The sequence below is a fragment of the Scyliorhinus torazame genome, chromosome 2 (assembly GCF_047496885.1).
Source record: "Scyliorhinus torazame isolate Kashiwa2021f chromosome 2, sScyTor2.1, whole genome shotgun sequence".
Lineage (NCBI taxonomy): Eukaryota > Metazoa > Chordata > Chondrichthyes > Carcharhiniformes > Scyliorhinidae > Scyliorhinus > Scyliorhinus torazame.
In genome coordinates, this window is record NC_092708.1 from 3,467,920 (window position 1) to 3,483,423 (window position 15,504).

Below are 15,504 nucleotides of genomic sequence, written 5' to 3' on the forward strand. Positions count from 1 at the left end.
GGGGTTTGGGGATCAGGGTTGGGGTGAGGGGGTTTTGAGTGAAAGGTTTTGGGCCGAGGGTTTTGGGGTGATGTGGTTTTGGGGCAAGGGGTTTGGGGCAAGGGGTTTGGGGCAAGGGGGTTGGGGTGAGGTTTTGGGGTGAGGGGTTTTAGGGTGAGTGGTTTTGGGGGTGAGTGGTTTTGGGGGTGAGGGGTTTTGGGGTGAGGGGGTTTGGGGTGAGGGGTTTTTGAAGTGATGCATTATGGGTGAGGGGGTTTGGGGATCAGGGTTGGGGTGAGGGGGTTTTGAGTGAAAGGTTTTGGGCCGAGGGTTTTGGGGTGATGTGGTTTTGGGGCAAGGGGTTTGGGGCAAGGGGTTTGGGGGCAAAGGGTTTGGGGGCAAAGGGTTTGGGGGCAAGGGGGTTTGGGGTGATGTTTTCGGGTGAGGGGTTTTGGGGGATAAGGATTTTGGGGGTGAGCGGGTTTGGGGTGAGGGGTTTTGGGGTGAGGGGTTTTGGGGGTGAGGAGGTTTTGGGGTGAGGGGGTTTTGGGGTGAGGGGGTTTTGGGGTGAGGGGGTTTTGGGGCAAGGGGTTTGGGGCAAGGGGGTTTTGGGATGTGGGGTTTTGTGGTGAGGGGGTTTTGGGGTGAGGGGGTTTCAGGGTGAGGGGTTTTGGGTGAGGGGGTTTTGAAGTGATGCGTTTTGGGTGAGGGGGTTGGGGCGAGGGGGCTTGGGGTGAGGGGTTTGGGGTGAGGGGGTTTTGGAGTGATGCATTTTGGGTGAGGGGGTTTGGGGTGAGGGGTTGGGGTGAGGGGGTTTGGGGATCAGGGTTGGGGTGAGGGGGTTTTGGGTGAAAGGTTTTGGGCCGAGGGTTTTGGGGTGATGGGGTTTGGGGCAAGGGGATTTGGGGGCAAAGGTTTTGGGGCAAGGGGTTTGGGGGCAACGGGGTTTGGGGTGAGGTTTTCGGGTGAGGGGTTTTGGGGGATAAGGGTTTTGGGGGTGAGGGGGTTTGGGGATAAGGGTTTTGGGGGTTTGGGGTTTTGGGGTGAGGGGGTTTGGGATGAGAGGGTTTGGGGGCGAAGGGTTTTGGGGTGAACAAAGCAGAACAAAGAAAATTACAGCACAGGAACAGGCCCTTTGGCCCTCCCAGCCTGCGTCGATCCAGATCCTTTATCTAAACCTGTCTTCTATTTTCCAAGGATCTACTTCCCTCTGTTCCCCACCCATTCATATATCTGTCTAGATGCATCTTAAATGATGCGATTGTGCCCGCCTCTACCACCTCCGCTGGCAAAGCGTTCCAGGCACCCACCACCCTCTGCGTAAAAAACTTTCCACGCACATCTCCCTTAAACTTTCTCCCTCTCACCTTGAAATCGTGACCCCTTGTAATTGACACCCCCACTCTTGGAAAAAGCTTGTTGCTATCCACCCTGTCCATACCGCATAATTTTGTAGACCTCAATCAGGTCCCCCCTCAACCTCCATCTTTCCAACAAAAACAATCCTAATCTACTCAACCTTTCTTCACAGCTAGCACCCTCCATACCAGGCAACATCCTGGTGAACCTCCTCTGCACCCTCTCTAAAGCATCCACATCCTTCTGGGAATGTGGCGTCCAGAACTGCACGCAGTATTCCAAATGTGGCCGAACCAAAGTCCTATACAACTGTAACATGACCTGCCGACTCTCGTACTCAATACCCCGTCCGATGAAGGCAAGCATGCTGTATGCCTTCTTGACCACTCGATCGACCTGCGCAGCCACCTTCAGGGTACAATGGACCTGAACTCCCAGATATCTCTGTACATCAATTTTCCCCAGGACTCTTCCATTGACCGTATAGTCCGCTCCTGAATTAGATCTTCCAAAATGCATCACCTCGCATTTGCATGGATTGAACTCCATCTGCCATTTCTCTGCCCAACTCTCCAACCTATCTATATTTTGCTGTATTCTCTGACAGTCCTCCTCGCTATCTGCAACTCCACCAATCTTAGTATCATCTGCAAACTTGCTAATCAGACCACCTGTACCTTCGTCCAGATCATTTATGTATATCACAAACAACAGTGGTCCGAGCACGGATCCCTGTGGAACACCGCTAGTCACCTTTCTCCATTTTGAGACACTCCCTTCCACCACTACTCTCTGTCTCCTGTTGCCCAGCCAGTTCTTTATCCATCTAGCTAGTACACCCTGAACCCCATACGACTTCACTTTTTCCATCAACCTGCCATGGGAAACTTTATCAAACGCCTTACTGAAGTCCATGTATATGACATCTACAGCCCTTCCCTCATCAATTAACTTTGTCACTTCCTCAAAGAATTCTATTAGGTTTGTAAGACATGACCTTCCCTGCACAAAACCATGCTGCCTATCACTGATAAGTCTATTTTCTTCCAAATGTGAATAGATCCTATCCCTCAGTATCTTCTCCAACAGTTTGCCTACCACTGACGTCAAGCTCACAGGTCTATAATTCCCTGGATTATCCCTGCTACCCTTCTTAAACAAAGGGACAACATTAGCAATTCTCCAGTCCTCCGGGACCTCACCCGTGCTCAAGGATGCTGCAAATATATCTGTTAAGGCCCCAGCTATTTCGTCCCTCGCTTCCCTCAGTAACCTGGGATAGATCCCATCCAGACCTGGGGACTTGTCCACCTTAATGTCTTTTAGAATACCCAAAACCTCCCCCTTCCTTATGCCGACTTGACCTAGAGTATTTAAACATCCATCCCACGCCTCAACATTCATCATGTCCCTCTCCTTGGGGAATACCGATGCAAAGTACTCACTAAGAATCTCACCCATTTCCTCTGACTCCACGCATAAATTCCCTCTTTTGTCTTTGAGTGAGCTAATCCTTTCTCTAGTTACCCTCTTGCTCCTTATATATGAATAAAAGGCTTTGGGATTTTCCTTCACCCTGTTAGCCAAAGATATTTCATGATCCCTTTTAGCCCTCTTTATTGCGCGTTTGAGATTTGTCCTACTTTCCCGATATTCCTCCAAAGCTTCATCAGATTTAAGTCGCCTAGATCTTATGTATGCTTCCTTTTTCATCTTAGCTAGTCTCACAACTCCACCCGTCATCCATGGTTCCCTAATCTTGCCATTTCTATCCCTCATTTTCACAGGGACATGTCTGTCCTGCACTCTAATCAACCTTTCCTTAAAAGTCTCCCACATTTCAAATGTGGATTTACCCTTAAACAGCTGCTCCCAATCCACATTCCCTAGCTCCTGCCGAATTTTGTTATACTTGGCCTTTCCCCAATTTAGCACTCTTTCTTTAGGACCACTCTCGTCTTTGTCCATGAGTATTCTAAAACTTACGGAATTGTGATCGCTATTCCTATAGTAATCACCGACTGAAACATCAACCACCTGGCTGGGATCATTCCCCAATACCAGGTCCAATATGGCCCCTTCCCGAGTTAGACTATTTACATACTGCTCTAAAAAGCTCTCCTGGATGCTCCTTACAAATTCTGCTCCATCTACGCCTCCAACACTACATGAGTCCCATTCAATGCTGGGGAAGTTAAAATCTCCCATCACGACCACCCTATTGCTCCTACATTTTTCTATAATCTGTCTACATATTTGTACCTCTACTTCACGCTCGCTTTTGGGAGGCCTGTAGTAAAGTCCCAACAATGTTACTGCACCCTTCCTATTTCTTAGCTCTACCCATATTGCCTCAGTGCTTGAATCCTCCATCGTGCCCTCCTTAATCATAGCTGTGATATCATCTCTGACCAATAATGCAACTCCTCCACCCCTTTTACCTCCCTCTCTATCCCTCCTGAAGCATCTAGACCCTGGGATATTTAGTTGCCAGTCTTGCCCTTCCCTCAACCAAGTCTCCGTAATACCAATAACATCATATTCCCAGGTACTAATCCAAGCCCTACGTTCATCTGTCTCACCTGCTACACTTCTCGCATTGAAACAAATGTACCTCAGACCACCTGTCCCTTTGCGTTCTTCATCTCTTCCCTGTCTACTCTTCCCCTTAGTCACATTGAGTTTATTATCTAGTACCTTACTGGCTTTAGTTGCTGCCTCTTTACTGACCTCTAACTCCCTAATCTGGTTCCCATCCCCTTGCCACATTAGTTTAAAACCTCCCCAACAGTGTTAGCAAAAGCACCCCTAGGACATTGGTTCCAGTCCTGCCCAGGTGTAGACCATCCGATTTGTAATGGTCCCACCGCCCCCAGAACCGGTTCCAATGTCCTAGAAATCTGAACCCCTCCCTCCTGCACCATCTCTCAAGCCACGTATTCATTCTGACTATTCTTGAATTTCTACTCTGACTGTCTCGTGGCGCTGGTAGCAATCCTGAGATTACTACCTTTGAGGTCCTACTTTTTAACTTATCTCCTAACTCCCTAAATTCTGATTGTACGACCTCATCCCGATTTTTACCTATATCGTTGGTGCCTATATGCACCACAACAACTGGCTGTTCACCCTCCCCCTTCAGTTTGTCCTGCAGCCAATCTGAGACATCCCTGACCCATGCACCCGGGAGGCAACATACCATTCGGGAGTCTCGTTTTCGACCACAGAAACGCCTGTCTACTCCCCTTACGATTGAATCCCCTATGACTATAGCCCTGCCACTCTTTTTCCCGCCCTTCTGTACAGCAGAGCCAGCCACAGTGCCATGAGCCTGGCTACTGCTGCCTTCCCCTGGTGAGTCATCTCCCCCAACAGTATCCAAAACGGTATACCTGTTTTGGAGGGAGATGACCACAGGGGACACCTGCACTGCCTTCCTGCTCTTTCCCTGCCTTTTGGTCACCCATTCCCTGTCTCCCTCACCAGTCCTAATCTGCGGTGTGACCAACTCACTGAACCTGCTATCCACGAGCTCCTCAGCATCGCGGATGCTCCAGAGTGAGTCCATCCGCAGCTCCAGAGCCGTCATGCGGTCTAACAGGAGCTGCAGCTGGACACACGTCCCACACATGAAGGAGTCGGGGCATCGGTCGCGTCCCTGAACTCCCACATTGAGCACGAGGAGCATAACACGGGTCTGGGATCTCCTGACATTTTTACACTTTACCGTAACTGATTACAAATATATCAAATAATGAATAAGTGAAAGGAATATGGATTTTACTTAAATCACAATACTTACCAACCCACGAGGAGTTAAATTTCTCCCAGCTACTTACCTTCCTGACAGACCCCTGGCCACTGCTCCCACCGAAAATCTGAAGCTATAACTTGCGGATAAAAGAAACAGAAAAGAGAGAGCTTACCTGATATTCACTCACCCCCTTAGGTTAGAGGAGGTGGAAGGGTGGGAGACACTACAAGTGTAGTGTCTCGGGTTTAGCAACCGCCCAACTTAAATAGAGGTAAAAATCAAACACTTACGCACCTACCTGAATCCCAAGCTGCACTCGCTGCGCTCCGGCTCCCTCTCTCTCTCCCGCTCCCGGAAATGAAGGCCACTGGAACCTGGGGGCAAGTTTAAACACGTACCTGGTGAGGTGTTTTGGGGTTGGTGGGTTTGAGGGGCAAGGGGTTTTGGGATGAGGGGGATTTGGGACAAGGGTTTTTTGGGGTGATCGGATTTGGGGTGAGGAGTTTGGAGGTGAGGGGTTTGGGGGTGAGGGGTTTGGAGGTTAGGGGTTTGGGGGTGAGGGGTTTGGGGGTGAGGGGTTTGGGGGTGAGGAGTGACGGGTTTGGGGTGAGGGGTGAGGGGTTTGGGGGTGAGGGGTTTGGGGCAAGGGGGTTTTGGGACATGGGGGTTTTGGGACGAGGGGTTTTTGGGGCGAGGGGATTTGGGGTGAGGAGTTTGGGGGGAGGGGTTTGGGGGTGAGGGGTTTGGGGGATAGGGGTTTGGGGGATAGGGGTTTGTGGGTTAGGGGTTAGGGGTTAGGGGGTGAGGGGTTTGGGGTTAGGGGTTTGGGGGTGAGGAGTGACGGGTTTGGGGTGAGGGGTTTGGGGATGAGGGGTTTGGGGGCAAGGGGTTTTGGGACGAGGGGGATTTGGGGTGAGGAGTTTGGAGATGAGGGGTTTGGGGGTGAGGGGTTTGGGGGTGAGGGGTGAGAGATTTGGGGGCAAGGGGTTTGGGGGCAAGGGGGTTTTGGGACAAGGGGGTTTTGGGACGAGGGGTTTTTGGGGTGAGGGGATTTGGGGTGAGGAGTTTGGGGGAGGGGTTTGGGGGTGAGGAGTTTGGGGTTAGGGGTTTGGGGGTGAGGAGTGACGGGTTTGGGGTGAGGGGTCTGGGGGATAGGGGTTTGGGGGTTAGGGGTTTGGGGGTGAGGAGTGACGGGTTTGGGGTGAGGGGTCTGGGGGTGAGGGGTTTGGGGGTGAGGGGTTTGGGGGTTCGGGTTCGGGGGTTCGGGTTTGAGGTAATGGGTTCGGGGGTTCGGGGGGTCGGGTTTGGGGTTCGGGGTTTGGGGGTGAGGAGTGACGGGTTTGGAGTGAGGGGTCTGGGGGTGAGGGGTTTGGGGGTGAGGGATTTGGAGGCAAGGGGTTTTGGGACGAGGGGCTTTTGGGGCAAGGAAGTTTTGAGGTGAGGGGATTTGTGGGTGAGGAGTTTGGAGGTGAGCGGTTTGGGGGTGAGGGGTTTGGTGGTGAGGGGTTTGGGCGTGAGGGGTTTGGGGTGAGGAATTTGGAGGTGAGGGGTTTGGGGTGAGGAATTTGGAGGTGAGGGGTTTGGGGGTGAGGGGTTTGGGGGTGAGGGGTTTGGGGTGAGGGGTTAGGGGGTCAGGGTTTTGGGGGTGAGGAGTGAGGTGATCAGGGGTGAAGGGTTTGGGGGTGAGGGTTTAGGGTGAGGGGTTTGGGGGTGAGGGGTTATGTGGTGAGGAGTTTGGGGGCGAGGGGTTTGGGGATGAGGGGTTTGGTGGTGAGGGGTTTGGGGGTGAGGGGTTTGGGGATGAGGGGTTTGGGGGTGAGGGGTTTGGGGGTGAGGGGTTTGGAGTGAGGGGTTTGGTGGTGAGGGATTTGGGTGTAAGGGGTTTGGGGGTGAGGGCTTTGGGGGTGAGGGGTTTGGGGGTGAGGGGTTTGGTGGTGAGGGGTTTGGGGGTGAGGGGTTTGGTGGTGAGGGGTTTGGGGGTGAGGGGTTTGGGGTTGAGGGGTTTGGTGGTGAGGGGTTTGGGGGTGAGGGGTTTGGGGGTGAGGGGTTTGGGGGTGAGGGGTTTGGGGGTGAGGGTTCGGGTTTGGGGGTGAGGGGTTTGGGGTTCGGGTTTGGGGTGAGGGGTTCGGGTTTGGGGTGAGGGGTTCGGGGGTTCGGGTTTGGGGTGAGGGGTTCGGGTTTGGGGTGAGGGGATCGGGGGTTCGGGTTTGGGGTGAGGGGTTCGGGTTTGGGGTGAGGGTTCGGGGGTGAGGGTTTGGGGTGAGGGGTTCGGGGGTTCGGGTTTGGGGTGAGGGGTTCGGGTTTGGGGTGAGAGGTTCGGGGGTTCGGGTTTGGGGTTCGGGTTCGGGGGTTCGGGTTTGGGGTTTGGGGTGAGGGGTTCGGGTTTGGGGTGAGGGGTTCGGGGATGAGGGTTTGGGGTGAGGGGTTCGGGGGTTCGGGTTTGGGGTGAGGGGGTTCGGGTTTGGGGTGAGGGGTTCGGGGGTTCGGGTTCGGGGGTTCGGGTTTGGGGTGAGGGGGTTCGGGTTTGGGGTGAGGGGTTCGGGGGTTCGGGTTCGGAAGTTCGGGTTTGGGGTGAGGGGGTTCGGGTTTGGTGTGAGGGGTTCGGGGGTTCGGGTTTGGGGTGAGGGGTTCGTGGGTTTGGGTTTAGGGTGAGGGGTTCGGGGGTTCGGGTTTGGGGTGAGGGGTTCGGGTTTGGGGTGAGGGGTTCGGGGGTTCGGGTTTGGGGTGAGGGGTTCGGGTTTGGGGTGAGGGGTTCGGGGGTTCGGGTTTGGGGTGAGGGGTGAGGGGTGAGGTGGAAGTTCCTGGTGACTGTTTAACACCTTAACCCCGCTGTAGACTTACTGGAAAAGGTGAGTTTTCTTGAATCACTCAGAGGAAACCAATCCCCCCGCCGTCCAATCGGATTGGCTGAACTGTCTCCATTTCCTGTCTTTATTCCATTTGCTCCACACCCGTCCCAAACAAAATCCCATCGGCTCTATTGCCCCAATGACCCCCATCCTCAGCTGTTTACTGAGACGGGGTCCAGGTTCCCACCCCCTTTGTATTATCACCCGGAACATCCTGCTCCTCATTTGAAGGTTCTGCCCCCCCCCCCCTGTTCTGGACTCCCCCCAACCAGAGGAAATGGTAACTCCCTGTCTGCCCAATCAAACCCTTTCATCGTCTTAATCATTGATTGCTTTCTGGTGGCTGAGTTGCTTTGAGATGGTGGTGGGAGCGCTGTGCTGGATCATTTCACAGGGTAACAGTCGACCACATTGCTGTCACGGGTATGCAAGACCAGGCAAGGCTGGCTGATTGCCTTCCCTGAAGGACATTGGTGACCAGATGGGTTTTATAATAATTGGTAGTTTAATAATTACAGTTACAGAGATTAGCTTTTTATTTAATTGGATTTAAATTCCCAGCTGGGAAATGGTGGGAATTGAATTCATAACTCAGACCTCTTGGCACTGCCGCAGCACACAACCGAAATCGCCCATAATCTTCCATTTAAACAGATTGTCAGGAACAAGGTGAAGAGCAGGACTCTATGAGGACTCGATGAGGACTCGATGAGGAGTCTATGAGGAGTCTATGAGGACTCGATGAGGACTCTATGAGGACTCTATGAGGACTCGATGAGGACTCGATGAGGACTCGATGAGGACTCGATGAGGAGTCTATGAGGAGTCTATGAGGAGTCTATGAGGACTCTATGAGGACTCGATGAGGACTCTATGAGGACTCTATGAGGACTCTATGAGGACTCGATGAGGATTCTATGAGGACTCGATGAGGACTCGATGAGGACTCGATGAGGAGTTGGCTATTTGGCAATTCAGCTGCCTCCGCCGTTCATCTCGATTATGACCGATCTTCTACCTCAACACACTTTTCCCAAACTATCCCTTGATATCTTTAATATCTCTTACTCTCAGTCTTCAACATACTCAATTTCTGAGCCTCGACAATACACTGGGGCAGAAAATTACAAAAATTAGCCTCTGAGTGAAGAAATGCCTCCTCATCTCAGCCCTCAATAACCCAGCGAGAAGCCTTACAACACCAAGAGGTCCAGGTTAAAGTCCAACAGGTTTGTTTCGAATCACTAGCTTTCGGAGTGCAGCTCCTTCCTCAGGTGAGTGAAGAGCTGGGTTCCAGAAACACAGATCTACAGGCCCCCCAGCAGTAGTCAGGATGTGGGGCAGAAAATAAATCAGGAGATAGAAAAGGCTGTAAAAAAGGCAACATTACAATAATCATGGGGGGCTTCAATATGCAGATGGACTGGGAAAATCAGGTTGGCAGTGGATCCCAAGAAAAGGAATTTGTGGAATGTCTAAGAGATGTTTTTTTGGAGCAGCTTGTGACAGCCTACTAGGGGACAGGTAATTCTGGATTTGGTGATGTGTAATGAGGCAGACTTGATTAGCAAACTTAAGGTGAAGGAACCCTTAGGGAGCAGTGACCACAATATGATAGAATTTACCCTGCAGTTTGAGAGGGAGAAACTGCAATCAGATGTAACGGAATTACAATTAAATAAGGGTAACTACAAAGACATCAGGGAGGAGCTGGCCAGAGTTGAGTGGAAAAGGGAAGACGGTGGAACAGCAATGGCAGGAGTTTTTGGGGGTTATTCGGAGGCACAACAGAAATTCATCCCAAGGAGGAGGAAACATGCTAAGGGGAGGACAAGGCATCCATGGCTGACGAGGGATGTCAAGGACAACATAAACGCTAAAGAAAAGGCATACAAAGTGGCGAGAATTAGTGGGAAACCAGAGGATTGGGAAGCCTTTAAAAGCGAGCAAAGGACAACTAAAAAAAAATAAGGGGAGAGAAGATGAAGTACGAGTGCAAGCTAGCTAGTAATATAAAGGAAGATAGGAAAAGATTTTTTCAACATATAAAAGGTTTGTATGAGCCTCGCCCTGTTTGCCCGGGCGTTTGTCCGGGCCTAGCCCTGTTTATCCGGGCCTGCCCTGTTTGTCCGGGCCTAGCCCTGTTTGTCTGGGCCTAGCCCTGTTTGTCCGGGCCTGCCTTGTTTGTCCGGGCCTAGCCCTGTTTGTTCGAGCCTCGCCCTGTTTGTCCGGGCCTCGCCCTGTTTGTCCGGGCCTCGCCTTGTTTGTCCGGGCCTAGCCCTGTTTGTCCGGGCCTAGCCCTGTTTGTCTGGGCCTGCCCTTGTTCAGAGGCCATTCAAGATGGCTGCTGGCTACTTCCTCATTTTCACCACCTCCATGTGCACCCTGTTGCAACCAGCACTCTATCCTCTGTCCTCTTCCCTCCCCCCTCTGCCTTCTTGCCCTTGTATTTCCACTCCTAGACCCCCTCCCTAGGTTTTGCTCCCATTACTACCCTCCCGCCGATCCTCGCCTCGGGCCCTTCATTTCCCCAGAGATTCTGTTTTTTCCCCTCCTCCTTCGCTGTTCCTCCATATACCAGCTTGTTTGCTGTGTAGCAGCTCCTCTAACTTTCATGTACCCCAATTAACCCCATCCGCTCCCCCACCTCACACACCCCTGCATGTGGTCACCCTGTCTCTCAGCTCTGACAATCACCTATTGTTGCTGTCCCGCTTCATTTTCCCCGATGAACTTGTCAACCTCCTCTCGGATGTCAAAGTAGATTTCTTTGCCCTGATGTATGACCCACAGCTTGGCAGGGTAGAGCTGCCAAAACACCCCCCACTTTTGTACAGCGTGGATTTGCACCGTTGAATTCTGCCTGGCACTTGGCCGGGTCAGTGCCAATGCCCTGGTGCGTGCAGATGGAATGTCCTTCCTCGAGCGCGCTTCGCCCATCTCAGGATCCGCTCTTTGTCCTGATACCCATGGAGCTTCGCGATTATTGCCCGTGGGTGCTCGGCAGCCCTGGACCGCTGACGCTGCCAAAGCGACCTGTGGGCACGGTCTAACCCCGGGGTCTTGGTGAAGCCCCCCTTGCCGACCTGCTTCCCGATCGTTGCTGGTGGTCTGTGGAGTTCCTCCCCTCCGGCAGCCCCACGATTCTTAAATTGTGCCGACAGGATTGGCTTTCTTGGTTGCCTTTCAGCCCCCTTTGGGTCTTGACCAGTCTCTCCACCCTGGCCTCGGGTCCCACAGACTGGTCAACACCCTCACCTTGACCAGTCGCTCCGCCCTGGCCTCGGGTCCCACACACTGGTCAACACCCTCACCTTGACCAGTCGCTCCGCCCTGGCCTCGAGTCCCACACACTGGTCAACACCCTCACCTTGACCAGTCTCTCCACCCTGGCCTCAAGTCCCACACACTGGTCAACACCCTCACCTTGACCAGTCGCTCCGCCCTGGCCTCGAGTCCCACAGACTGGTCAACACCCTCACCTTGACCAGTCGCTCCGACCTGGCCTCGGGTCCCACAGACTGGTCAACACCCTCACCTTGACCAGTCTCTCCACCCTGGCCTCGAGTCCCACAGACTGGTCAACACCCTCACCTTGACCAGTCGCTCCGACCTGGCCTCGAGTGCCACACACTGGTCAACACCCTCACCTTGACCAGTCGCTCCGCCCTGGCCTCGAGTCCCACAGACTGGTCAACACCCTCACCTTGACCAGTCGCTCCGCCCTGGCCTCGAGTCCCACACACTGGTCAACACCCTCACCTTGACCAGTCGCTCCGACCTGGCCTCGAGTGCCACAGGCTGGTCAAGGCCGAAACCGGAAGTCATTTCCGGGCAGTAGTTATTCTCAAACTTTTCCTGGATTATTCATTTTTCTCTTCCACCATCCGGCACATAAATAATCACATTTTCTGACTGCCATCGGGCCACTAATTTCACCACGGTTTAAGTCTGTACCTTTTTTGACTTGTTGAACAATGCGGCTTCGCAGTCAATACATCTCCTTCTCAAACCTTTCCCAACTGCCTGCAATATGTCACCAACAACGAGTAGGTCGATGTGCCCTCCTGCCAACTCCTGACACCATATAAATAACGTAGAACATAGAAGATACAGTGCAGAAGGAGGCCATTCGGCCCATCGAGTCTGCACTGACCCACTTAATCCCTCACTTCCACCCTACCCCCGTAACCCAATAACCCCTCCTAACCTTTTTGGACACTAAGGGCAATTTATCCTACCCTGCCTGCGCACCGAGGAATCACTCCCGGGCTCTTGCCCCATGACCCTGCCTGCGCACCGAGCAATCACTCCCGGGCTCCTGCCCCATGACCTGTTTTGCAGCCCTGTCATCGCATTCCCATGTGACCACACGGTCTCCAAGATGCTTCAACAATGACATTTCCTCCATCATTATTACCTGAGCCACGTGCAAACTGGGACAGGACAAATCAGATCGGAGAGATGAATGTGGGCTCAGAGGTGGGAGAGATGGTATCCAGTTCGTGAGGCACAGACACCAGTAATGGGGAAAAGTGAGGGCCATACCACTGAGGCGGCCAAACGGAATAACTGGGAACTAGAGAGGGGTTTAAACTAAATAGTGGAAGTGAAGGATCAAATTTGGGAAGATGTGGCAAGTCAATGCGAAGATACAAAACAGAAAGACACAATTCCGGGGAATGAAAGGATAGAGAAATGTGAGAGTAAATCAGAGGCTGTGAAATTGAGGCCTGTTTGATAACAGGGCCACTCTCGGTTTGCAGCCACCAAGGCACACCCCACTATACATGTCCAAAACGGGGTTCTGATTTTTGGCGTTAAATCACCCTCTATTTTTAAAAATCTACATAAGGCCAGTTATGAGGGTGTGAAGGCTGAAGTGAATTGGAATATTGGGTAAAGTGATAGATCAATGGCGATGCAGTGACAACCATTTAAGGAGATATTTCAGAATACACAGGGCAGTGTTACGGCACCTGGGCCAGAGCACGGTCAATCCCAGTCCCACAGGCCCCGGAGTCACAACACAATCACCCTGGGCCAGAGCACGGTCAATCCCAGTCCCACTGGCCCCGGAGTCACAACACAATCATCCTGGGCCAGAGCACGGTCAACTCCAGTCCCACAGGCCCCGGAGTCACAACACAATGACCCTGGGCCAGAGCACGATCAACTCCAGTCCCCAGACCCCGGAGTCACAACACAATCATCCTGGGCCAGAGCACGGTCAACTCCAGTCCCACTGGCCCCGGAGTCACAACACAATCATCCTGGACCAGAGCACGGTCAATCCCAGTCCCACAGGCCCCGGAGTCCCGACACAATCACCCTGGGCCAGAGCACGGTCAACTCCAGTCCCACAGGCCCCGGAGTCCCGACACAATCACCCTGGGCCAGAGCACGGTCAACCCCAATCCCACTGGCCCTGGACTCACAACACAATGACCCTGGGCCAGAGCACGGTCAATCCCAGTCCCACAGGCCCCGGAGTCACAACACAATGACCCTGGGCCAGAGCACGGTCAATCCCAGTCCCACAGGCCCCGGAGTCACAACACAATCATCCTGGGCCAGAGCACGGTCAACTCCAGTCCCACAGGCCCCGGAGTCACAACACAATCACCCTGGGCCAGAGCACGGTCAATCCCAGTCCCACAGGCCCCGGAGTCCCAACACAATCACCCTGGGCCAGAGCACGGTCAATCCCAGTCCCACAGGCCCCGGACTCACAACACAATGACCTTGGGCCAGAGCACGGTCAATCCCAGTCCCACAGGCCCCGGAGTCCCGACACAATCACCCTGGGCCAGAGCACGGTCAATCCCAGTCCCACAGGCCCCGGCTCACAACACAATCACCCTGGGCCAGAGCACGGCCAATCCCAGTCCCACAGGCCCTGGAGTCCCAACACAATCATCCTGGGCCAGAGCACGGTCAATCCCAGTCCCACAGGCCCCGGAGTCCCGACACAATCACCCTGGGCCAGAGCACGGTCAATCCCAGTCCCACAGGCCCCGGCTCACAACACAATCACCCTGGGCCAGAGCACGGCCAATCCCAGTCCCACATGCCCTGGAGTCCCAACACAATCATCCTGGGCCAGAGCACGGTCAACTCCAGTCCCACAGGCCCCGGCTCACAACACAATTGCCCTGGGCCAGAGCACGGTCAATCCCAGTCCCACAGACCCCGGCTCACAACACAATCATCCTGGGCCAGAGCACGGTCAATCCCAGTCCCACTGGCCCCGGAGTCACAACACAATCACCCTGGGCCAGAGCACGGTCAACTCCAGTCCCACAGACCCCGGACTCACAACACAATGATCCTGGGCCAGAGCACGGTCAATCCCAGTCCCACAGGCCCCGGACTCACAACACAATGATCCTGGGCCAGAGCACGGTCAATCCCAGTCCCACAGGCCCCGGACTCACAACACAATGATCCTGGGCCAGAGCACGGCCAATCCCAGTCCCACAGGCCCCGGAGTCCCAACACAATGATCCTGGGCCAGAGCACGGTCAATCCCAGTCCCACAGGCCCCGGAGTCCCAACACAATGATCCTGGGCCAGAGCACGGTCAATCCCAGTCCCACAGGCCCCGGAGTCCCAACACAATCACCCTGGGCCAGAGCACGGTCAATCCCAGTCCCACTGGCCCCGGACTCACAACACAATGATCCTGGGCCAGAGCACGGTCAATCCCAGTCCCACAGACCCCGGCTCACAACACAAGTGAATTCATAGAATCATAGAATTCACAGTGCAGAAGGAGGCCATTCGGCCCATCGAGTCGACACCGGCCCTTGGAAAGAGCTCCCCATTTAAGCCCACGTCTCCACCCGATCCCCGTAACCCCATCTAACCTTTTTAGACACGAAGGGCAATTTATCATGGCCAATCCACCTAACCTGCACATCTTTGGACTGTGGGAGGAAACCGGAGCACCCGGAGGAAACCCACGCAGACACGGGGAGGATGTGCAGACTCCGCACAGACAGTGACCCAAGCCGGGAACGAACCTGGGGCCCTGGAGCTGTGAAGCAATTGTGCTAACCACTGTTACCGTGTTGCCCAATAGCCCAATAGTTATTAGAGAAACACCCAAAGTCTTTGGCCTTTGGTTGCTCAATAATTACAGTCACCAGGTTTGTAAATATAAACACAATTACTGTTTATTTATTAGAAGGACCAGAATGAAATATGTAGCAAATACAACTGGATAACTATTATCTAATTTCTAATTCACACTTTAAATTGCCCCCACATAACATAAGAACTAGGAGCAGGAGTAGGCCATCTGGCCCCTCGAGCCTGCTCCGCCATTTAATGAGATCATGGCTGATCTTTGTGGACTCAGCTCCACTCTCTGGCCCGTACACCATATCCCCGAATCCCTTTATTCTTTAGAAAGGCATCTATCTTTTTCTTAAAAACGTTTAAAGAAGGAGCCTCAACTGCTTCACTGGGCAAGGAATTCCATAGATTCACAACCCTTTTGGTGAAGAAGTTCCTCCTACACTCCGTCCTAAATCTACCTCCCCTTATTTTGAGGCTATG

At 53.4% G+C, this 15,504-nt stretch overlaps 1 protein-coding gene across 1 annotated transcript in view; it reads left to right on the plus strand.

The window, feature by feature from the left end:
- Positions 1-15,504, plus strand: part of LOC140385688 (unconventional myosin-X-like) — a 706,039-nt gene that overhangs the window by 243,426 nt on the left and 447,109 nt on the right. Inside the window, exon 7 of the mRNA XM_072468099.1 lies at positions 7,928-7,941. Coding sequence (XP_072324200.1) covers positions 7,928-7,941 — 14 coding nt within the window. The remainder of the gene's footprint in view (positions 1-7,927; positions 7,942-15,504) is intronic.